We start from the raw sequence: 25,076 nt of genomic DNA on the forward strand, positions 1-25,076 counted from the left end.
GCTACGGAATCATCACTTACTTAGCTTAGAAAATCCAAGTACATTCATCCTAATCCACTATATTAACCATATTTAAATACTATAATGCTAAAGGAGTCACAGTTTAAAGGAGTCAATGTAAAGGAATCACACCTACCCAGGGGCCAAAACATCAGCTAATCAGCCTATAGGAAAAGTTTTGTTTCTCATTTAAAAGCATGAAATGCATGATAAGGTTTTGATTAGTTTGACTATTCTGGCTTTTTGACTACTTATCTGGATAATTTTGAGGAAAGCATCACTATCACTGCAGGCTTTGAACTGGCTAGATTTGCAGGCCTTATTATTCAACTGGCAGAAGATATCCTGATATTAAGGGACAGCATAGAAGAGTTAGAAGACAGAAAGGAGAAATAGGTTTACCTATTTCTTCTTTATAAGCCATCATCAAAGCTATTGCTGTTGTAGGGTCATTAAAAGGTAAAGGGGAGGTGATGCCATGTTATGGATCAGAACCAGTTACAGATAATAGTTTGGACAGCCTATTGACCATAAAGCTTGCTTAGTTAGTATCAGATGGAGAATGAGGCATCTCTTTTGAAATTGCATACACAGTGATGAAAGGCCAGAATCTTTGCTATGTTTGGAAAACAACCAGTGCGTTTTAGACATTACTTCCATCTGTGGACCACAAAATAATAACAAATAGTGAGAGCGACCCTCAAAGTGCTGTATTAGTTGGCAAAATGAAGTCATGCTGAATGCAAATGTCTTGGCTTTATCAGAAAGTCCACCTTTTTCCTTTCAAGAAGGAAAATATTAAGCTTTGTGACCACCCATATTGGGCTTTTTTTGGAAGCTAACCAGGTTCAGTATTCCCCTGAGGAGAAGCAAACAAGAGCTGCTTGGAGGGCTGTTGCTCTATCGATTTCAAGGCATCTGGCAATGTTCTGCTTTGGTAATCGCAAATATGCCAAGGCCAGAGTACTTCAAAGTGCCTTGACCCATTTCTGAGAAAACTTCTTGTTCATGAAGCAACTTAAAAATTAAAGAGAATAAGGCAAGATGAAGCTGCACATGAATGCTCTGTCTGGCAGAAGATTAATCAGAGATTTTTACAAGACACTGCAACAATGAATAGCTAATTGATATTGTGCCAATCTTCATGATTTAATGATACCGTTACAAGAGAAAGGAGAAAGTTGAGAACGCTGTTATTGCCTAGCTCACCCTTTTTGGCATAAGCTTTTTGACATCTGCAAAAGTGTATCTGCTTCAGAGATTGTTGGTAACGTTTGATATCTGATTTCAGTTGATTGTATCATGTAGACATCAATGAACTAAAGATGTTAAATCTACAAGAATTTTTATTCATAGCATAGCAGTCTCTTGTGTATTCCATTCTTCTTATGCATTGGAAAGGCGCTGAAGGAAGCACCTTTTGCTAAACAACAAAAGCTCCTTTTTGTGTTTCTTTTGAGTTATGGAAAGGGATCAATAAGAAGCAGGGAAATTTTTAGAAGTTACAGATCTGAATTTTCCAAACTGACTAAGTTAAATGCATGTGTTACAGTATTGAAATAAGAAAGTTGATTTTGAGAAATGTTCAGATGGCTACTGTGAGACCTGTGAAAACTGTCGCTACTGAAAGCTACTGAAAAACAGGTCACCTATATCTTAAGACCAGTCAAGGTTTCCACATTTGTACCTTTTGGCTGCTGTTTTTATCGCTACCAGTTAGGTGGCTATGAGCTCTTCCAAAGATCTTGCATATTTTGTAATAAAGCTAGAGAAAATCAGTCACAACAAATGAAGATTCACTTTTAAGCACAACTACTTTTACAAGGAGGAAGATGTCAAAGTACCACAAATTCCAAGCAAGGCTAAATTAATTCAAGTCCAAAGAAAGTAATGCCAGCCTAAATGAGTCTGGAGGGATGTTTTGGACTGTTCCATTTCAAGACTGTTTTGTGTGGAGAAGGAGTAGAGAACTAGAAATGGCATAGGCTCTTTTGTGTCTACTCTTATTACAGGAAATGCCCTGATTTGTCTCTTGAAAGATTCACTTAGCTCAAAGACTAGAGGGGGATCCTTCAGGAAAGAGCATAAGAACAGGGCATGGTTTATGCTGTTTACTGTCCCATAATTTATCCTTCTAGTTTCATACAGAAATTAGTTACAAGTCCATTTTTTTTTTAGTAAATATACATCTTTGGCATCAACAGCATTCTGTGACAATGACTTTAAAAATCTGTATGAAAATGTAGCTTTTGTTTGTTTCAAACCTAATACCTTGTCATTTCATCAGATCCCTTCTGGTTCTCAGACTGTGAGAAACAGTGAGCACTGCTTCCTCATTCCCTTTTCCCATGCCCCTCATGGTTTTGCAGACATGATTGTACTTTCCTATTCATTTCAGTTATTCATTTTTAAAGCTGAAAAACTCTAGCACACTTAGTCTCTTCCTAGACAAAAGAACTATACAACCAAACACATTTACAAGTATCACTCATTCAGGCATTTTTGCCAATGAAGAAAAAAAAAAAAAAAAAAGAAAAAACCCAGCCCAAACCAAAAATAATCTGAGGAGAGTACAGGAAGTTATGGACTTGTTAAACTGAGGAAAATATTTCTTACACATGTTCCCATGACAACCCTGCCTGTAGCACTGCTGAGGCCAGTCACTGAGCGTGAAGATGCTGTGTCATTCCAAATGCATTTCAGCTTTCTCTTCAAATTTCTCTGCATTTTTTTCTTTCTCTGGTTTCTCCAAGTCCATTCAGCCAGACTGTGAAATTTTAGTATTCCAGTTCAGAATGTTATGGGACATACTTTCTCAAATCCCATGTGGCACAGCTATTACAATAAAACAAAGAAGATGGAGCAAGGAACTCAGTGTTTGGAAATCTACACTCACAATTGCACAAATTTCAGTGTCAGTTTATTCATAATTATAATCTGATCAGAAATCTAAGGAACAAGAAGCAGGAGGTTATTTTCAAGACAGGCCTTTTCTCTCCTTGAGGCCTCAGCTAGAGCAAACGTGAAGAGAAGATAATGCATCAGATAATTTTATTCCATCTCCTTGCCATTTCTCAAATATTCCCTATGGTCTGCTTTAGGATGCTTTGCACAGCAAAGGGAAGGAGGCACAACCAAATGTACTAACTTTCACACAGTTTTGTGCTGAAGACACATGAAGTCTCAGTAAGAAACCAGTGACTTAAGGTTCAGGAACAAATTGGACTACGCACTTCCTATGTGCAAATCATGCCTGTATCCCTTTTATTTAGAAATAAAACCTACCTGACGTTATTTGTCAGACTGAACTCCTATAGCACTGTTTGTGCAATGAGCCTAATACCTACTACCCTGTATCATGGAATGTTTATTTTTACCTTTGTCTGCTGGAATGCCACATGTGGTATGACTTCTGTCATAAAAGATGTCTTATTTTTGTCTTTACCTTGTCAAAACATTGGAGCAGTACATTAATTGTTAAAGGATTGTCAGTACTTTAACTGATTGCATTTGTGATGTTCCAAAAGAAAAGAAACACTCACAAGGAGATAAAATAAAAACTTGAGAATGAAACATTTAGAAATATAAGTGTTGGGAGCAGGCAGATGAGCAAGGTTGTGTTAGGCAGCAGAAATACCACCATCAGAAATATTGCCATTATTTTCTCTTCAGCATCATTTGACTCTAAAGGAAAGCTGCTGTATAGGCACAAATATTCATTTCTAATTAAGTAGTCAACTGGGCTCTGAAAACACTGGAAAGCTGCTAGCCTTTTATTACTACTTCTCCTTTTACCAGGCCTTTAGTTTTTCCAATACGTAAATCAATACCATTTTGCTTAACTCCTGTGAGTTAAGGAAACAGCTGGCTGTCCATTTCACAGGCAGAGAAAGGGAGACAGAGGTTTCAACCAGAGTCCTAGAAGGAGTCAGTATTGTACTCACATGAACGTGGGATTGAACACTAGTTCACTAGTTCACACTCTTCATATTACCTTTTCAGTGCATGAATTATTGCTTTCAAATGAGAAATCGGGATGTACTGTCCATCTTATTTCTGTGCTTACATAGGGTGAAAGCATACTGGACCATACATGAAGCTTGAAGATGCTGAAGCTACATGCTGATGCTCTTAATTTATAGCTAAGGTTATCCTGGGAGGGAAGTTTCCCCCACCAAGTGCTATAGAATCCTGAAGTCAGAATTGATCCCTTCTGCTTTTTGTTAGCTGCAACTTTTAGGCAGCAGGAGTAAAACATAATGCTCTGGAGAAGAGCGTTGTGCAGCAACTGATAGCAATTGCCACCTGCCCTTGCCAAGGCTGTGCCAGCACTGCCAGCACTAGCTCTGTGCTGCTGGGGGCTGTGACTCAGTCACCTGTATTTCCTGTGAGGTAACACCTTGCCTGCCTGCTCAGCTGAGGGGGAAGGAATCAACCCAGCCATGCCTAAATTGTTGACAAACATATTGAGGATAAATGCTCCTGGTGAAGCTTTAGCATTACCAAGAAATCTTTAATTACCTGAAGAAAAGTGAGTTGTTTATTCTTGTGTTTATGTCCTGTTCACTAACTTTGAAATCCCAGAATCTGCTGTAATGATATCATTATAGGTAAGGCAGACTAGGTACATGATTTAATACAAATGATGCTTCCAGAACTAGTCTTCCCCATATTTTGAAGATGCTGAACAACAGTGGCATCTCAGAGATTGGGGGATGGAAAACAATAAAGGGGATGAAGTGGCATTTTTGTCCTGTAACTGGCCAATTCATTTCCTCCTCCAGATCACAGCTCTGGGACAGTAAATGGGGCAGACCCATAAATTGCCAGGCTGGCAAGTTTGTCAGTTACTGATTTGCTTCTTTGTCACTGTACAGATGATATTTTAAGGTTTTAATTCATTAAAAGGGTGAGTCATGAATCCTGACTTAAGCACCTGTAAGTTAGGATAAGGTCTTCCTAAAAGCAGGGGGAGAGTGTTCAGAGGTGCTTCATCTCACCCCAAGTGAAGTGCTGAAGGAAGATGAGCTGATTCGCTCAGTCCAGCACTGCTTTCTCTCTCTAGAGAGAGTGCAGACTTGGACATCTGACTATTTTGTTGTAGTGCACAGAAACCAAAGAGTTCACACTGAAGAGACGCACTGAGAAATCAGATCACGTGCATATGCAACCAAGAATTTTACTGCAAGGTAGTTTCACAAGCACAATGGCACTTCTGCAAGTGAAGTTGATGGGATAGCTAAGTAAATAAAAATGCTGACATTTGTCAGTGACTGCAGAATAAGTCCCTATTCAAGCAATTATGCACCACTTTAATTTCAAAGCAATCTTAGCCCATTAAAAAAAAAATGCATATTTAAGTATTCTGGTTTTGTATTTAACAGATTGATTATCACTGTTGGTGTTTGCCAAGCACACCCACACAAAGAAATTCACTTTGAAAACTGCCTAACTGCAGATTTGCCCGTCAGACCAGAACAGCCTTGGGTATATAATAATAATTTCTTGCTTAATTATGTATTTACTCAGGACATTAAGAGATATTCTGGTCTTCTGAGTGAATGAGAACTTTTGAAAAGCAGCAGTTCTCTCTCTCCCCCAGCATGGAGGTGCTGAAATGCTAAGGCTGTTGTTCTATGCCAGTGTGCCTCAGCTGTCTGATGACAGGCACCACATGGAACACGCACTAGGTGACCTCGGGACCCCTTGGCAAGGCAGTGGTAGCACCAGCTTTCTCAGGAGCACCACTGTGACAGCAGAAGCTGAAAATTCACCAGTTACCTCCATTTTGCCCTCTTTCTTAGTGATAGAAACCTGCCTAGGAAGTTTGTCCTGCCACGCTCAAGCAGGGACCTGAGGCTTTGGCACATCAACTGATGTGGAACCAGACAGGGGTTTTCTTGGAGGCATCTGGCAGAGTGGCACATGAGGGAGGTAGGAAAGCATTGCACCGATAGGGCAGGCAGGTGGTAACCAGATCTTGCTTGTCTTGACTGTAGCCCGCACTGCTATATCTGAGGCCAAAGTTGAGGTCCTGCTGTTTCTCCTGGAGAGGTTTTCCCCTGAGTGGCTTGAGCATGTAACTGTGCTCAGAGGTCAGGGCAGGGGGTCCCTCCTGTCCTCTTCTCCTTGTACACTGACTAGGACCATCACAGGCCATGGACATTGCAGACACTTGTCACCTCACCAGCATTAGTCTTCCCCTACCTCAGCTCTTCCCAGAGATCCTCCAACATCTTATGATAAGGACTTTTCCCAGCTTGGAAGAACTATTTTTCCACTGGCCTGGGTAGAAACTAACCATCTGGAAATATTAACTGGGAACAGCCCTCTTTTGATTTCTCCTCTCTGCTCTCCTGTAAGGCTTATGAGCAGCTTGTCTGGAGGCTTCCCATGGTTTTAGTCCTGCACATGGGAACCAGGGCAAAGCAAGAGGTGGTCTGTATCTAGGAAGAGAGTAGGACAAGATGGAGAATTGGGCCTTTTGAGATTCACTACAGCTTTTTTTCTTGAGAGGAGACCATATAATGCAAGTGTTTCAAACTGAGGTTTGTGGTTAGTCTGTCACAGAAATGTTGCTGATTGATAATGACTGGGAGGAAACATTCACAGAATTATTTGGCATTATTGATCTGCTAACTAATGCAGGGGCAGATAATAACCCCCACCAAGAAACACGTGCTAGAGATTTCCAGTGTGGTCAACAGACATGTTTTCTTTATCTCCTTTTTTGTTTTATTTCCTATTTCAAAAGAAGTCAGTCCTCCTTCACTCCTTACTTTCAAAAACAGGATATTGCAACAAACAAACAGAGTTTCTGCCAAAAGAGGATTTTGGAGGTGTAAGGATTCAGCCAGACCCAGCACTTGTGGCCACCACTGTCCTTTCAAGTGTCACAAAAAATGACAAAAAGCCAATTGGCTGTTATCACCCTGACACAATGGTCACAACCTCAGAGAAGTAACCATATTATCAGAAACAAACAGCAATCAATACATTTGACAAATCACCTGTCAGCATAATTATTTTTACATATAGATTTATAGCTTAAAATTAAAAAAAAAAATGCAAGAAAATCCCTTATATTATTAAATAATTTACGTTTATAATGTAATTGGATATGTACCTTGCACTGCTTCAGCTCCAGGCAGAACACAGTTTGAGGTACCAAGTCAATACAAGGCATTCTTGGGACAATTAAGCATGTCTGTACAAGGAGATTGAACCCATTTCACTGCAGTTTTGTCTAATCTGAATAAGCAAAATCAGCACAGACTTCACAAGGGTCCAAACCACTCTGTTGTGGGGAATAAACCCATTGGTAGGAAATGGTGGAAATCTCTGCTTGTTTTGGCTCTTATGCTAATTTATTCAGACAAAAATTATGTGCTTTGACCAGAAACGTTTTGTGTATGTTTTTAATTTTAATTTTTTTTTTTTTTCACATTTCACCTTTATAGTTTAACAGCACCCGTTCGCCCTCCCCAATTGAGTGTTGCCACATGACCCCCTGGAGTAGAAAGGTACTGGAAAAACAAGCAATCCTCAATTAACAGCCCTGTCTCACTCTTCTCCCTTCTAGATCCTAACCCTTCCTCTTGCTTGCTTTTCACTTGCTAACTTTACTGCGCTAAAAGGAGCCATTTCTATTTTTCTCATGTCAGTAAGACACGGTGATAACTCCCCCCCCACTTTTTCATTCTTCACTTCGGATGGGTTTCAGAAGCTCATGACCATAAGGCCGCCTCCTCCTATCATCTCCTTTAAGAGGCCTGAACTGGGATTGACTTGATAGCATTAGCGATTGCATTTAATTCTCTCGCAGTGTTTTGCAACTACCCCCTCTGTTTCCTAAACGGTAAGAAATTGTCCGGACAATGCCAGACCGACAGCAGGTATTTATTCTCTGGCCATTTGGTGATGCCACTGTTTGGAGAGGAGGAGCTCTGGCAGCCAGGGTCACTTCGCCTGCTTTGTCCAGCACCTTATTGTCATCCAGGGGAGGAATCGGCAACAAATGCAGCCTCTGTGTGTCTGTGTGTGTGTGTATGTGTGTGTCCGTGTGTGTCCCCGTGTGTGTGTGTGTCCACGTGTCTGTGCGTGTGTGCAAGGGTGGGTTTTTTTGCATGCATACATCAAACTTTGGGCGGGGGGCGGGGGGGGAGTTACCTAGGAAACAAAGTCTTTTGTGCTTGAAGTTTATACGAGCTATTCACGTCTGCCGGGAATCGGCACAAAAGCTGCAGGCAGAAAGAAGGCTGCAATGTTTGACTGAAATCCTACGTGGGAAAAAGGGGTTTTCTGCGGGCGGGAGAAGAGGAAGTGTGCGTTGTCTTGGGTCTGGGGGTGCTGCGGGAGGTGACACTGACGAGGTAAGTGCGTGCCCTCCAACAGTTTAAACAGTAGCTGCTGAGTTAAGATCTTTAATGCTTTTGGGGCTGGGGCATAAATGCTGCTTGGCAAGCCTGAGACGGTTAATTCCCCCGGGATTTGTGAAGAGCCTGGGCGGAGGAATGGCAGGAGTACAATGGCAGACGGGGCATGATCCTGTGGTGTCCGAGACCCGCCTGTTAAACGCCCTGCCAAGGAGATGCAGAGCAACAATTTTATCTTTGCCTTGTTTGCTACCGAAACTAAAACTGGCAAATGAAGTGTAAACAGCGGGCATGAGGGGGAAGGCTGGTAGTTAAGCAGCTGGGAATTCAGGACTGAAGAGAAAGCTACCCTGAAAGGGATTGTACTTCATTTTTAAAAAACGAGAGGCAGACAGGTGTCCTGAGCTGGCAGAACAGTTGTCACAGCTTTTAGAAGAATGTATTCATGCAAAAAGGGAGGGAAAATCAGGCATAAAAAAGTAAAGGTAAGTGGTTTTCCCCTCTGTCTCTTCCAAACAAAACTGAAACTTTTATTTTTGCAAACAATGAGACACTCAAATCTGAGTTGGTAGCCAGCACCATATGAAAATGCCCTTAATTTATTTCTCTTTTACTAGATTAAATTATAGAGGCTTTTCAAGATGGAGTTTTGTCGGGAAATCTGTTATTTCTTTCAAAAGAAAACAAACCATCTGTGTTTCTTCTACGCAGTTTACTTTTCTCTCTTTATCATCTAGTGCTTCTTGTAGTATGCTGTAAAACTATGCATGGTTTCTAAACAACCCTTTGAATTTCTTCTGGTGGTGGCTACTCTTCTCTTTGGTCGCTGTCCTCCATCTCCAGCACTGTTAACACCTGCCACGTCCCACCACGTAGCTGTTGGGTGGTGTATGATGATCTGCTCATGGTCTGAGTTTGAACAAATGGTTTTCTGAAGTATGAGGGTGAGGGAGTGTCTTCTTTAAAACTTTGCATCTTCTGATGCTTGAATGAATGGTTATATGGGGCCAGTAGGCGCTAGTAATGACTGGACACAGGAGTTCAAAAGGTTGCAGATGCAAATGAGGGCCCACGTGTGTCTAAGGCTGATGGTAACTGAGGGCACGCTTGCAACAGCTACCCAGGAATGCAGTATGTGCCCCTTCTGACAGAGGAGATGGCCTCTAAATGTCACTGAAAATATGCTGAGTTCCAGTATGTTGAGGTATTTTTCTCCTATTAGCAGGATGTTAAGTTTCCGTTGCAGAATAGCTGGTGCTGTGTGACTTAGCTAGAACAATTCCTTCCTGCATCCCTGTAATTGATTTCTGATCTGTGTGTCTGCTTTGTTTCAAAATTAGCCTTGTGTGCCTGAGTGGGAGACACTGATTTTGAATGTATTCATTTGCAGTCCCATCCACCAGAGGACGAAGATACAGATGTCATGTTAGGGCAGAGGCCGAAAAATCCAATACATAATATCCCTTCTACACTGGATAAACAAACCAATTGGAGTAAAGCACTACCTCTCCCAACTCCAGAGGAGAAAATGAAACAAGATGCCCAAGTGATTTCTTCTTGCATTATCCCCATCAATGTCACTGGTACAAATCTCTTCTATTTCTTTTTGTATTTATTGCATGGTTCAAGGGAGGTCAAGTACTTACTTTGTTTAATTTATTTGAAGTCACGGGATTGTGCAGTCTGGGGGCAAAGACCCTAGCTTGATGATTTAGTTTCTGGAAGACAGTGGGCAAATTTCATCCCTTATGCGTGACTGCTGGAGTTGCTGAAGCCGCATCTAGGATTAATTTGGCCCATATTTTCAGAGTCATGTTATATAGTGTAACATAACCCCGGGTTCTCTGCATAAACAATGTACTTTTGTTGTGTATATAACCTACAGTCTGTATTTACTAAGACCTCAAATAACTTTTTGAATGTAGCTGACTGAAATAATGCAGAACACCACCAAAATTAATCATATGATTATCATGTGTAGCAGGAGAAGAGAAACTAGAGAATGTAGGCTACTATTTGCAGTGCTTTAAACATGCGAGGCATGAATGTGTAGCATGCAAACCATCGCTCTGAGATCTCTTTACATGCAGCTATGCTGAAGGTATAGTAATGGCATTTTCTTTTATTTCTATAACATTTGGATACAACTGACTAGATTTACTTGAAGGAGAACTTGTTTATAGAAGCAGCAGGTATATCACTTATTAAATGTGATAGATGATTTATTTCCAGAATCAAAAATCAGGATGTTTTTCTCTTTCTCTTTTTCTCTTTCTCTCATTCCAGAGGGCTGTGGTAAACATAAAGTTGATCTGAGTTTTCCTCAATAATATTTCCAAGTACCAAGTTTTGATTAACGTAAGAGCATAAAGTGGACCGACTTCCACAGTTATAGACTATAAACAATCAGAAAAAAAGCAGGGACTTTTCAGTTAGCATTCATTCCCCAGAGAAAATATTTGTATTTAATTCTATTTTCCCAGTAACTGGGAGGTTGGGGAAAGGTCACAGCCCCTCACATCCCATTGTTCTTTCCTGTGTCTATCAGCAATGCACCAACCTTCCTGCAAGACAGGCTGTAGAATTCACCATGGTGCTGGGGAGGGCTGTATGCCCACAGTCCAACTTCAGCCCCCAGCCAAGGGGTTCTGGGCTTTTGGACTTGCAGCACATCTGTCTTACAGCATCACGGTGACAAGTCCCCATCTGCTCCACTATCAGCTGCATGAATCCTCCCGGTGACAGCAACACAGTCCTGGTTTTCCTCTGCCCCAGCAGCGGAGCTGACACTGCAGTGCCACCAGCTCTGCTAGCCTGGGGAGGGGGCAGCCAGGAGTGGGTGTCCCTGTCACCGGGATGGTGCTTCTGGCCAGTCAGGGCCCCACAGGAGGACAGGCAGCTGACCAGCAGAACTACCTGCATAGACCCTGCTGGCAAGAGATTGGGACCTGGCTGGTCAAGGTTGCAGGTTGGGCACTGTTACTGCAAATCCCCATGGAAAATCATAGATAATGTGGCATATTTCCATGAGGTAAAGCTGTTGTTAAAATGATGCTCTTTCTAGATTCAGTATAGGACCCTAACGGGTGTAGGTGTTGTAAGAAGGCTAATGTCACCTAATGCAGTCAGAGGAGAGTTCGGTCTGGGACCAATGTTAACTTTTCCAGTAATAGCCATTTTTGCCTAGACTCCACCTGCCATACATTGGAACCAAATTTCCACTGATCAGTTTTACAGATCAAGAATGGTATGTAATCTTCTGGATGTTTATGTGTATCATTCTCATTAGCACTAATGGGAATAATTTGTATGCGTCACGGGGAGGATACATCCTTTTCCACTTTCCTCTCGGAGATGACCCCCGTGCATCTGGTGCACAGAGCATGTTCGGCTAATTCACAGTTGCTGGAAAACCAGCAATGATGCTGATTGATTTTTTGTTTCAAAGAGTTTGCTTTCAGTTCTCTGTTTTTGTTTTTTAAGCTTCTCCCAACCGTGAGAAATGTTCACTTTTTTGAAAATGATTGTTGTTGGAGTTTATAGCACCTTTGTTCCATATTAAAGAAAGTTCTTCCTCTGCTTATTCCAGGGGCATTGGTGGTTACAGGACATCTGTCTGAAGCCTCTATTTCACTGTAGTAGATTTCAAGAAGAACTTTTACAAGAAAGTTACTTTTTAATGTTTTACATTGTTACGTAATGTAATATGTATGTGTATGTCTGTGTATAATTATGTTTTCTATAATTATACGCTATTAAAATAGAGCTTCTTATCAGGAATTTTATTTTCCTTTTGTTTGGTTTAGTTTGTTTGTTTTTCTTAAGATTACAAACCACTGTACCAGCAATCCTTATGTTAGTGTTTTTATGGACCTGGCACATTTTTTCCAACCTGTCCCACGTCAACTTTAGAGAGCGTGAGTGAATGTATGCTTGTGCAAAAAGCCAGTGCAGATGGGCACTGGTCTTCTGGTCATCCTCATTTTAACTCTATTCTGACAACACAGTGTGAAAAACAAAGTAAAAGATACTTTCCTGTGCTAATGCCATGGAAACATAAAGAAAACAAGGGATTCTCACCTATTCTATGCACATTGGTTTATGTGGTCATAAACCAATGTGCTTGTGAACTTAGGCTTATAAATCTAAACTGAGGATCTCGATTGCGTGACCTGATTCCCTGAGTGGACTCCCACTATGTGCTGAGCACATGTGAAAATCAGCACGCTTACTGATGTAAAGAAATAGTAATGTCACTCTTGGCCATGTGTCATTGTTACAGAGAATGCTCTCTAAACTTGCACGGTGACTTGGCCCCATTTTAGCTGTCTCCTTCCTTTTTGAAATGTTAGCCCCCTTGGCATATTGGTCTCCTAAGAAGCACCCAATTACTGCAATATGGCATTATAACCTTAAAATGTCTTCTTATGCTTAGTTTCTAAAGTAAGTCAGGCAATAGCTGAATAGATAATGCTTTGCAGACAAGTTACTGTCATTGTCCCTATGACAGATGGATAAATAGCTATAAGAAAGATGCCCTGTTACCAAGAGCTCTCAACTCTATTTGCCTTCCTGATTTTCCTTTCTTTTCCTTTTCTTTTTCTTTTCATGCCTTCTGTTATTTTTGGCAGACCAGGCTGCTGAGGGGGAGCTGGAATTAGATGTAAAACTGTGATATACTGTGATATAATTTACATAAGAGCTACATAAGGGCTCCCTTATGTTTATTCACAGGCTTAATCCAAGCTCACATACCTCCACTGTGTTCCAGCCATGAAAATTTGTTTACTATTTCTAAAGGCTAATGAGACCTATTTATGGGTTGCAGGAGTTGGTTTTGACAGAGAGGCTAGTATACGCTGCTCTCTTGTTCATTCACAATCTGTACTACAGCGGAGACGAAAGTTGAGGAGGAGGAAAACCATCTCTGGCATCCCCAGAAGAGTGCAACAAGAAATAGGTGTAGTATAAATACAAATCTTCCGTAGATAGCTTTCTAACCAACTTAAATTGCAGGGATATGAGCTGGTAGCTAGCCTTCGAAAGAAACAAAACCTTTAAATTGTAAATGCTTCTGGAGTTTGGGAATGACATGTTTTGTTTTTCTGATTTACTACAGTAAGCAAAGCTATATTACTCCATATGGCCTTGAAAGACCAGGGGCCTTACTGAGTAATATAGATGTACGTGTTCAGCTCTTATTGTGTAAATGTTAATCAGTTCTTTTTTTTTTTTTCGTTTTATTTCTGTTATGAACCCATAGTTATGTGCATAAAAAGTAACTAGATTAAGTGAAAGTTTTTTCTTGCGTGAGGGGAGCTTAAGGTAAAGAACTGACAGATGTTGCTCAGCAAAGTGGTGATGAGCTGTCACAACAGCTGGATAACTCAGATGAGCAGTTGGATATCCGCCTTAGAAACAGCTGCTGGTACCCTACGGGAGCTTTGCTAAACCTTTATTTTATTTATCTCACACCTTGATTCCTTCTTTTTATTCTTTATTACCAAGAATATTTGCCTGAAATCTATCGACTTACCTCACTTTTTGTCACAGGTAAATTAGGAGCAACTCTCTTGAGGACAAATTCTGTGTAAAATTGTTATTAACCCAAAATGAAACTAACAGCATTGTTATTTCTTAATGTTCATGTACACCTGAAGATGGCTCTGGTATCTCGGTCCATTGCCATGAAACTTCATTGGAAGGAAAAGGAATGTATTTATCATAGGGAATAAGGAACCAGAGAACCTGTGAAAGAAAGAACCTGTTGCCTTGCAAATATTTTTGGTAGTAAAGAAGTAGATAATAGAAGTTCTGAACAGACAGGTAGTCAAAAAAGAATTATATTTAGAAGCTCATGTAATGTTTTGTCCAGCAGCCACTCCTGAAAACTGTCTCCAACTAATTGAAACAGAGTGACAAAAACTGAAAACCTAGTATTTATCTTGATATTTACCACAACAAGCTCAGCTCCACAGGAGATCACATTGCAGAAATAGGAGAACAGAGATCACATTGCAGGACTAGGAGAATTTCCCTACCTCACCGGCATGAGGTCTGCCTTATATACCTTTATAGCCAACTTAAATTTGGTCCAATGCTCAGCAAGATTAAAAAAATAAAGAATACAGCAGATAATGCTTCTTGGGTTGCTCCGCAGGTTGTCTCATGCCAGGAAATGTGCAACTCTCTCCCACTCACACGGCTTTCCATGTGTCCTAGATTCAGACGAGTCACCAGTGGCAAGAGAGCGCAATGTGATTGTGCACACAAACCCAGACTTCTCCGGCTCCAGCAACAGGAGGTCGGGGACCCGGGACTCGGAGTGCCAGACAGAAGAAATCCTAATAGCTGCTCCCTCCCGGCGACGGATCCGTGCCCAGAGGGGGCAGAGCGTTGTCGCCTCCCTCTCCCACTCTGCCGGCAACATCTTGGTGCTGGCAGACAATGGGGATGCCGTCTTTGCTGCCGCTGTAAGCAACCGCATCCGCTCGCGGAGCCTCCCTCGTGAGGGACCCCGGGCCAGTGAGGGCCATCAGGATGCCACTACCAAGAGTGGAGGGTATGAAGCAGAGCACTTCCTAGATGGTCAGGAGAGGATCCCAAAAAAGGGAAAGGAGGTCTTGATCAAGCAGGGTTCACAGGAGTGCCATCCCCTCGGTTTAACTTGTCCTCAGCACCTGCACAGCCCCGAACACAGCATTGGCGAGAGGGGGAGATCGCGGCTGTCAAGGATGGTCGATTCAGGCAGTTGTGAGATTTCTTCCAACTCGGACACCTTCGGGAGCCCAGTTCACTCCATCTCCACAGCAGGAGTCCTGCTCAGCAGCCACATGGACCAGAAAGATGACCACCAGTCCTCCAGTGGCAACTGGAGCGGGAGCAGCTCCACATGTCCCTCCCAGACATCTGAAACCATTCCTCCTGCTGCCTCTCCTCCGCTAACGGGCTCTTCGCACTGTGACTCTGAGCTCTCGCTCAACACCGCTCCCAATGCCAATGAGGACTCCAGTGTCTTCACAGAGCAGTTTGGTGACCATGCAGACAAGGTCAGGGGCCACAGGGCGAGCTCCTTCACCTCCACTGTGGCAGATTTACTGGATGACCCCAACAACAGCAACACGAGTGACAGTGAGTGGAACTACCTGCACCATCACCACGACGCCTCCTGTCGCCAGGACTTCAGTCCTGAGCGTCCAAAGGCAGACAGCCTGGGATGCCCCAGCTTCACCAGCATGGCCACCTATGACAGCTTCCTCGAAAAGACCCCCTCTGACAAGGCAGACACTAGCTCACACTTTTCTGTGGATACTGAAGGATACTATACCTCCATGCACTTTGACTGCGGTCTCAAGGGTAATAAAAGCTATATTTGCAACTATGCAGCCCCAGGCTCTGAGAGTGGCCAGACCGGGAGTGTGACTTCCAGCCTGGCTGACTGCACCTGGCAGGAGTGCATGAGCCACAGGAGGCAGGGACGGCAGAGCATCTCACTGAAGAAACCAAAGGCAAAGCCAGCCCCACCAAAACGCAGCTCATCTTTGAGGAAATCAGAGGGCAGCACCGACCTTCCTGACAAGAAAGAACCAAAGATCGGTGGTGGACAGCACATCTCTCACACTGCCAGGGAGATGAAGCTGCCCCTTGAATTTTCAAACACACCTTCCCGAGTGGAAGGCCCCAACCTGCCAGCCAAGCAGGAGCTTACCTGGCCAAACCAGGGTGATGGTGGGTTAAAGGACGCTCCATTTGACACCACCGATATCCCCTCCTTTAAAGATGAAGGTGCTGAACAACCTCACTATGCAGACCTCTGGCTTCTGAACGACTTGAAATCCAGTGATCCTTACAGGTCCTTGTCCAATTCAAGCACCGCTACGGGTACTACAGTCATAGAGTGCATCAAGTCACCAGAGAGCTCCGAATCCCAGACATCTCAGTCTGGGTCACGAGCTACTACCCCATCCCTCCCCTCTGTTGATAATGAGTTTAAGCTGGCCTCTCCCGAGAAGCTGGCAGGCTTAGCCTCACCCTCCAGTGGGTACTCCAGCCAGTCAGAGACACCCACCTCTTCTTTTCCAACAGCTTTCTTTTCGGGACCCTTGTCTCCAGGGGGAAGCAAGCGGAAGCCAAAAGTACCAGAGAGGAAGTCATCACTGCAGCAGCCACTCTCAAAAGACAGCTCTGCCTCAGTGAGCAAAGACCTCGAACTTCCAATTATACCTCCTACTCACCTCGACCTAAGTGCTCTTCACAATGTCTTGAGCAAGCCCTTTGCTCACAGGCACCAGCTGCATACCTTCAGCCACAGCAAGCAGAGCGCAGTCGGGGAAGCCCTGCAGCCCAGCCCTCCCTCTGCCCTTGCCATCACCCCCTCCGTTCTCAAGTCTGTCCACCTCCGGGCAGTCAACAAGCCTGAAGGAGTGAAACATAAAGGCAGCACCCCAGACCTGCTGTGCATACAGGAGACTCCCTTGACGGCGACTGATGTTTCGCCAGGCAAAATGAGGCCACTCTTAGCTAAGAAACCAGTATCGCGCCAGTACTCTACGGATGAGGCCATAATGCTGTACATTGACACTTCCCCGGCAGAAGCAGGCCCTGGAAAGCCGCCTTTAGAGAAAAGCTCCTCTTTTGGTGGGCAGAATAGCTCTGAGCGAGAAGCTGTAACTTCAGCAAGCATGAGTCTGGTTGAAATTGAACCTGGAAAGGACCAAATGCATCTGGCTGCTGAATGCTTACCAGAAAGCTCTCTGAATCAGACATGTGCCATCTCCGTGGATGGGTTTCAGAAGGGTTCAGCTGTCCCCACAGGTGATGACGAAGCAAAGAAATCCATCCAGGGACCAGAAACAGTGTGCGACCTTCAGCAAGTGCAGGCTCAGCAAGAGCTCTCCACAGGCAGTGAGGAGAGGCTGGAAGCTGGGCCTGTGGGGGAAAGCCCAGTTCAGGCTGAGGGACCAACCATCAACTATCAGTTTAAGCACCAACCCGATGTAAGCCACCATGTGCCTGGGAATATCGGCTGTGAAGCAGAGATGGCAGCAGTTAATTCACTTGGCGAAGTGGGTAGCAAGCAGGAAAATGATATCGCATCAGGTATCACAACCAAAAGTGCCTCTGATGACAGCAGGGCAGACGAGACAGTGGGCAGCACAGACGAGCCTTCACTGAAAGGTTAGTTGTAAACGCTTTCTGTATCATGCAACTTTGGATGTGACTAGTAGTGGAGTCAGAGCAGGCTGAAGTTGCACATCAGCTTATCTCTGTGGGTTTAAGCACAGAGCCCTCCAAGTCTGTTAGCTGGCCAGCCAACTCAAAGATATTTACACCTTTTCAATGTATTCAGACCTTTTTTCTTTGATATTTATTTCCTCCCTTGTAGTGCATTTCAGCTGAAAAGAGAAAAGGGAGGAGCGTTGGCTGTGGGTACAGAGGAGCCTTAGTATCACAGCTGTGCAGTAAATGGGAGATCCCATGTTCAGTGCCTTGCAGTGCCCCCTTTTATGGGCTCCAATATGCAACATTCACCATGTTTAGATTAGAATGTAAGGTCCGTATGGTGTTATCAGCCACTGGGCTGTGAATAGAGCTGGTGTGCTGGCAGTGCTGTTGCAAAGTGCAGTGGGGTCTGACTCATAGCACGGCTTCTTTCCTTTTTTAAGAGTCTTCTCCAAGCGACGAGTCCATCATGTCTCCACTGAGCGAGGAGTCACAGGCTGATGCTGAGGATGTCTTTGTGTCTCCAAATAAACCCCGCACTACCGAGGATCTGTTTGCAGTCATTCACAGGTGACCTAACCTTGCAGCAACAGGAATGGTAACATGCATCCCTGCACAGTTGCCCACTAACAATAGTTACAGGATGGTTATTCCATGCTTAAGTCTTGTCCTGAAACTGCCTTCTTTAGTTAACTCATTTTAGTTTTCTAAAAGGCAGCTTTTAAAAGATGCTTTATTATGGTGTGAAGTGCAGTCTGGGTATCTTAATGGCATAGTTCACAGTGTATACTTCACAGATGACAACATCGGGCCATTCTACCTAACAAACATCCATGTGTTCAAAGAAAACTACTGGCAGTGGTCCCTGCCTTCTGTCCACCAGCTCTATTCTGGTGTGTGAGTTGTTGAAGCGAGAATGATGAGAAGGCATCTCTTCAATTCTAGAATTTAGAGTATTTCAATTTAGAATATTTTAGAGTATTTATTAGTCAGCTGAAATTTGTGATCACAACTGAAATTAAAGATTTCTGATATTGAATAGGTTACGCTGAGTCTTACTGTTACCTAAGACTCTGTAGGCATTGTTGTCTTTACACAGAGCTGGTTGTGTATACATTGTTTTGGAAGAGCTGGGTGATGTTGAGAGGGACTCTGTGGCTCAGTGTCTCATCCATTACACAAGAGCTACCACAGCTTAAAGTGCCATCAGTCACTGCTAGCCTTCGGTATTTGACAGAGGCATTATGAGAACTCTAGCTAATATGAAAGAAGAGTCAATCTATAAAACTCCAAACCAGTGCTAAGTTTTATACTACAGAGATAATATATGAAAGTTACCCTTTGTGTTTTTACAGATCAAAAAGGAAAGTTCTTGGGAGAAAGGATTCTGGAGACCTTTCCGTAAGAAACAGATTGAGAGCTTCATCTGGGACCAGCAGTCAGCCTCTCACCAGCAGCACGCTGCCCACCAGCAACATGCCACCAGCCGGCAGCGTGGGCACTCCCATTAGCAGTCAGAGGTCCCCTGGGCTCATATACAGGAATGCCAAAAAGTCCAACACATCCAATGAGGAGTTTAAACTACTGCTCCTTAAAAAGGGCAGTCGATCTGATTCCAGTTACAGGATGTCCGCCACGGAAATTCTGAAAAGTCCTATTTTGCCCAAGTCTCCCGGAGAGCTGATGGCAGATGCCCTTCAAAGCATGGAAGAGTCTCCTCCTGTGACAAGCCCCGATGCATTGTCCCCGCTGTCCCCCTGCTCCCCCAGGGTTAACACGGAAGGATTCTCCTCCAAGAACTTTCCCATGTCGGCGTCGTCGAGAGTGGGGCGGTCGCGGGCGCCTCCAGCAGCCAGCAGCAGCCGGTACAGCGTGCGCTGCAGGCTGTACAACACACCCATGCAGGCCATCTCGGAAGGAGAGACGGAGAACTCGGATGGCAGCCCCCACGACGATCGGTCTTCTCAGAGCTCAACATAGGCTGCGTGGGTGCCAGGCTGCCAACACCACCTGGGCTCTGTAAGGATGTCAACATAAGAGGCCAATGCTGTAGCAATCAAAATAAAAAAAAAGAAAAAAAAGAAAAAAGAAAAGAAAAAGAAGAAAAAGTAAAAAAATTGCAGGGCAGTATCAATGCTTAGATGTGTTTGCATTCGTAAGACGCTGGGGAAATGAGGACTACAGCTGTAGCTATTTATTACGTTACACTTTTTAAAAGGAGGAAGATATGCTATGTCTGTTGTGTTTTCTTTTGGCTTCATTTGGTTTATCACACTCTCATTTCCATTGCCACTGTAGATTTCAAGGCTATACACTTTCCATAGAGTTAAAGGTGACTTTGGGTGTTTTTTTTATTCCAGAAGCTGCCCATAAGATACAAATCCCTCACTGTAGTGCTTCCCTAGGGAGAAAAAAAAAAAAAAAAAGAAAATGCTCTTGAGAATTGGTATTTTTCTACACTAAAATGAGCTGGAACAAAATTTAGAAGAAACTAACAAAACATATGTAAATATCGTATTTTTGATAAAAATTTGTAAATAATCAAAAAGTGGACGTGGCAAACAATTTACTGCTTAACAACTTTGTTTATAGAAGACAAAAGAATTCAAATGTAATAACTGTATTCTGTGAATACCATTTCATATCAAACATAAAAAATCCACATGGCCACCAATAACCACTTTCAGTGTGACCGGCCTGAAAGATGACATTGAGCAGTGGAAAGGGGGAATTCTCCACCTGAGCTAAGGAAATTGAAAGGCTGACTGTGAGGGGATTAAAGTAACCATTTTTCTTTCTAAGGCAGCTCCAAAGAAGCTAACTGGAAAGTGCAGCTGGGAAGGTTCCCATGAGGATTGATGGGGAAGACGAATGTGCTTCTGACAGAACAAAGCTGTGTCTGATGCAAAGTCCGAAAGGGTCCCATCCCACAGCCTCCCCTGGGCCTTTATTGTTGCAGGGATCACTTCAGAGAGGATAGATGTGAAAGAAAACAGTACTTAACTTTCATATTCCTATTAGGCTATTGGGATACATACCACAGTCATAACCTGGTAACTATAATCTTTAAACACGATTAGTTTCTGGTTTGTAACGGAAACAAATAAATTGTAAGCATGCAAGAAGCGCTTTTGATTTATCAGCAAATATCCGCAATGAGTTTTCAGTGAAGCTTTCTCTTTGTGCTGATGAGATTCATGCTACCTAAATATTTACAAAAATGACACTGTGAAAACGTAGCTGGGAAATAGGTATGTTGTATGCATTATTTATATTCATTGCTGAGCTGGGAAGAGGAAAGCTCCGGTTCATTGTGCCAGCCACGTACAGTAAGGATCACGTCTGGGTTTACCAGAAACACAGAACAGGGTGGGGGACTCGGGTGGGGTGGGAAAGGAGATAAATCAAAAAGTAGCTGCTTTGATACAAATGAGGGCAGGGAGATAAAAGCTGAATTACTTGAAGTTACTTGAATATTCTCATCCTAAAACCACAAAAACCTGTGAGTCGCTTTATATTTTTAATTTTTAAATAGAATAAAACTAACAGGCCTGATCCTCCTTTGGGCCACTGCAATTTCCGTTGATGTAGCCCCGTCCATGATACTCGGAGGACAAGGCTCTCTTTATCCAAAACTGATGCAGTTGGTGTTGGTTGCCGTAGGATATGGTTTGGAATAGAGGAAAGGCTAGTGCAAAGAAAATAGTGAGAGGAGGAATGAGGTGTGCAGTAGGACAGGTCAAATAGAATGGCAGAAAGAGCATACTTTGGTACTAAAGAAATCAGCTAAAAGCTGGCTTTAAGTATAAGTAAATAATAGGGAAGCGGGATGTGTGAATTCGGTTTTTACTGAGTTTTCTTTTAATCATGTAATGGATAAAGCTGAGAGTTTTTAAAAGTGGGCAGAGCATGTTTTAAAGAGGAAGGTTCTACCTAAAACTGTTACAATTTTAAATAGTCAAAGCAAATCAGAACAGTTTAACAAATCTCAAATTATTCCCCAGAAGGTTCACATCTGATTTTGTCTAGTGCTTACCACAAGACGTATTATTCAGGTTTTCCCACTGTCCTCCTGTGTAGCCTGGTTGCATTCGTGTGGAGAGGTAGAGTCATGATGCATGTGGTACATGTGTTGGGATGAGGGGTGGTCCATCAGTTGAAGGGCTGCAAAATCATCTAAAACAGTTTTTCAGAAGGTAACGGGAGCAAGGTTTTGGAAACAAAAGGCTAATCACATTAGTAGGTTAGTTAAGAAGATAAGTCTGAATACAAGTGAAGTGAATGAATGAGAATGTTTTAAGAGGAAATGTTCAGCATATAACAAACCACTTTCTGGAGAATATGAGTAAAGAAAGTTTAGATACTGGGCAGAAAATCCTTAGTTTGTCATCTTCAGTCATTTTCCATTAAAATTTTACCAGGAGCACTTTTATAATATGTTTAATAGTCCTGAGTTTAACAGTCATTCAAAACTGTATAGAGAATACAGCTAAATTGACTTTGATGATACTACTTTTTTTACCAATCAATAATTTAATAGAGATCAAAATTAGATATATATAGTAATTTTTTTATTTTACTAGAATGGTGAGGCAATGTTTCACATACAAAATGGACACAGAACAATCCCATTAAAACATAGCCTTCTTTTGCTTAATTTCCTAGTTTACATTTAGCAGACTGAAATCAAATAGAGAGATTCTAAATCCACTAAGAAGAAAAGAGTCATAACATATGTGGGAGTCAGAGGAAGATGAATGGCGGGGATCCCTGTAACACTGCAGGAATGCCACTAAGGCACAGAGGACAAGCCATAGAGCAAAGGGAACATCACTCACCTCTTGAGACAGGGTACAGTTCAAGCACGAGGTAACTGCTGAACCGTCATTTCAACCTACTGTTCTGTTGCTTGCACTGATGTTATGAAAATGATTTCTTAAGTTATACAGCTGTGTTCTGAAAAAACCCCACATTTTCCCCTTTTCTCCTTTGTTCCATTTTTTTTTTGTTTTGGTTTGGTTTGGTTTTGTTATTGTTGTTGTGGCAGGATAGAGGGCATGGGATAGTTGTAGCAAATAAAGCATATGTTTGCTTTTGCCAAAGGTCAGTGATTGAGTACATTTGCTGCAATGGTGGCAGATAGAGAAATACTGTAGGTTATGACTTAAAGAATTAAAAAAAAAATTAAGAAGGTTACAGTGTAACTATTTTGGTACTAGCACCAGTTCATGCTGGCAGAAAAGACAATGGTTTATGGACTTGCATCCATTTTGTATTTTTGTAATATTTGTAAATATGAACTTTTTAAATTGTTGCAAATATGGTTTCTTTTGTAAAATGTTTTCAAAGTTTACATTAAATCCAAGCCTTTGTATATTTTAGAGCTGTGCAACACTTTAAGTCTTGTATTTATTTTTAGTAAAAACGGTGACAGTTTCATTGTGAACCCCTCTCAAAAAATGTGTTGGAAAAGTTTGATTACCTAGAAAGTGTGTATAGAATCTGCAAATAAACGTGACTGCAATTAAATCACACCTTCTCTTTACTTTCTTGTAATGAGATGTGAAGTCTAATCTACAGACTACAAGTATGCTATTTCCAGAGGTCACTCTCAGGGCTTTACACATTTCAGCCCCATTTAATCATGCTTTCTCTTCAACTTAATTTTTTTCAAAAACTGTATAAGAGAAAATCTGTATCCAAACTGTCATGGACTTTAAGTGCCCACCAGTATGTTTTTGCCAGACTATAAAGACTGATGAATTCGCCCCATGTCTTTTACAGGTAAGAAAAAGATAAGAGAAAGAAAGCTGAGATGAAAAATGGTGGTAAGAGCACTGCTTTATCTTCACCCAGGAAAGAAAACAAATTGTAACACTTCAGACTCAAGGCATAGGAAATCTAGTGACTGGACCCTATCAGATAAAGGAAGCCTTGGGCAAAAGGCAGGCCATAGATTATGAACACAAACTTTGAAGTGCTAACACTACCTTATTTTAAAATGGTTCAGTTATCAGTAGGTTGAGAAGTCAGGACATGGAAGCCAAGCACCTAAAACAACAGCCCTTCTATGTCTCTTTGAAAATGAAGGGAGATTAAGATTTGCATCCTGGAAATTTGGTTTCAGCTGACATCTTGTAAGTAGCCTTGGAACACTGTACTTGGTATTTAAAAAACACATGGAAAAAAAAAAAAGCTGAAATGTACAAGTCTGGTATCCTAGAGAGCGTGGAAAAAAGAAGGACTTTGGGGAATGCTGCTGGGGTCACTGCCATGGTAGCTTGCAATGGCATGAGGGTTGCCTCGATGATGTAGTAGCCTTAGAGATGCCTCCAAGTGGAAATTAGTTTGCATAACATTCATTTTAACCAAGTGATCAGGTGGTTAATGGTTATGTGGATCATTCCCTGTTGTGTGCCTTTCCCAACCCAGAAAGGTAAGCAAGATCTGTAGGGAAAGCTTAGGCCATAGAGGCAGGCACAAGCTGGTTTTCCTCTGCCCACTGTACACCTGTAGTTTTTCATGCTCAGTGGAAGAGAAAATTAAACATTAGACAACATAAAATACACCCAGGGCTTTTTATATGTACAAGTTATCAGGTCTCAAGAGGGTGATCCTGGGCTGCCTGCTCTGGGAGAGCAGCAAAATGTCAGGATCATAGAGGGTAGTCCTGGACTGCCTATTCTGAGGTATGTTTGGGATACCCTTGAGCTAAATTATGGTGAAATAACACCAAATGATCAATGAGAAAGTTTTATTTGTGGCAGCAATGGTTTAAACCTTATGATATGTTGAATGGCCTGTGGCAACAACAATTTAAATATTTCTGAACAGCATGTGGCAACAGCAATTTCTGAACAGTCCATGGATTGAACTTTTCAGGAGAGGAATAATGGAATATACTAGGTTTCCAAGGCATTTTCCATACCTGTGGAGTAATTTATAATCTGTGGGCAATTAAATGATTTATTCATGGTTGGGTCTTGTATTTCTCCTTTGTTCACATCCTATCATCAAGGTCAATTTCCATTAATAGTACTTGTCTCTGTGACCAAGCTTCCTCGTGGGGAGCAGCATATGGTACAGATTTGAATTATTCTTTCCTGTTTTGTAGGGAATCAGGATGCACCACTTTAGATTCCATTGTATTCTATTGTCTGTTTCAAAACAGTCACTCTAATAGTGGGTACCACCAATCAATCATAGAATAGTCTAAGTAAAACCTTTTATATGCCTGGTTACAATTTCCTTGATCTTTTCAAGGAAATCTCTATCATTAGGTTACAACAAATTTGTGCTCACAAATTATCCCATTCTTAGACCACACTGGCAGTAAAATGACTACTGTTGTCATATTGGACAGACTTGGGTTTAGGCAAGTAACTGAACCATCGCTTCAGCACTTTTACCGTGCATTCTTCAACAGGCTGTGCTACCGCTTTAGCCTGAATGAGACCTGAAACTACTTCGACATGGACT

General features: G+C 42.3%; 1 protein-coding gene across 4 annotated transcripts in view; it reads left to right on the forward strand.

Moving 5' to 3' along the window:
• NHS (NHS actin remodeling regulator) overlaps positions 1 to 23,129 on the forward strand; it is a 258,185-nt gene extending 235,056 nt beyond the window's left edge. For 3 of the 4 annotated variants that reach the window (XM_050333980.1, XM_050333982.1, XM_050333983.1), the window contains exons 4-9: positions 7,461 to 7,523; positions 9,766 to 9,958; positions 13,204 to 13,335; positions 14,598 to 17,552; positions 18,041 to 18,167; positions 18,953 to 23,129. In XM_050333980.1, coding sequence (XP_050189937.1) covers positions 7,461 to 7,523; positions 9,766 to 9,958; positions 13,204 to 13,335; positions 14,598 to 17,552; positions 18,041 to 18,167; positions 18,953 to 19,577 — 4,095 coding nt within the window. In that variant the 3' untranslated portion in view covers positions 19,578 to 23,129. The remainder of the gene's footprint in view (positions 1 to 7,460; positions 7,524 to 9,765; positions 9,959 to 13,203; positions 13,336 to 14,597; positions 17,553 to 18,040; positions 18,168 to 18,952) is intronic. The other variant, XM_050333981.1, reaches the window with a different exon arrangement.
• Positions 23,130 to 25,076: the final 1,947 nt, after the last annotated feature.

This window comes from Myiozetetes cayanensis, unplaced genomic scaffold, assembly GCF_022539395.1.
Source record: "Myiozetetes cayanensis isolate MyiCay16 unplaced genomic scaffold, myiCay2020 scf5-8, whole genome shotgun sequence".
In the NCBI taxonomy this organism is placed as follows: domain Eukaryota; kingdom Metazoa; phylum Chordata; class Aves; order Passeriformes; family Tyrannidae; genus Myiozetetes; species Myiozetetes cayanensis.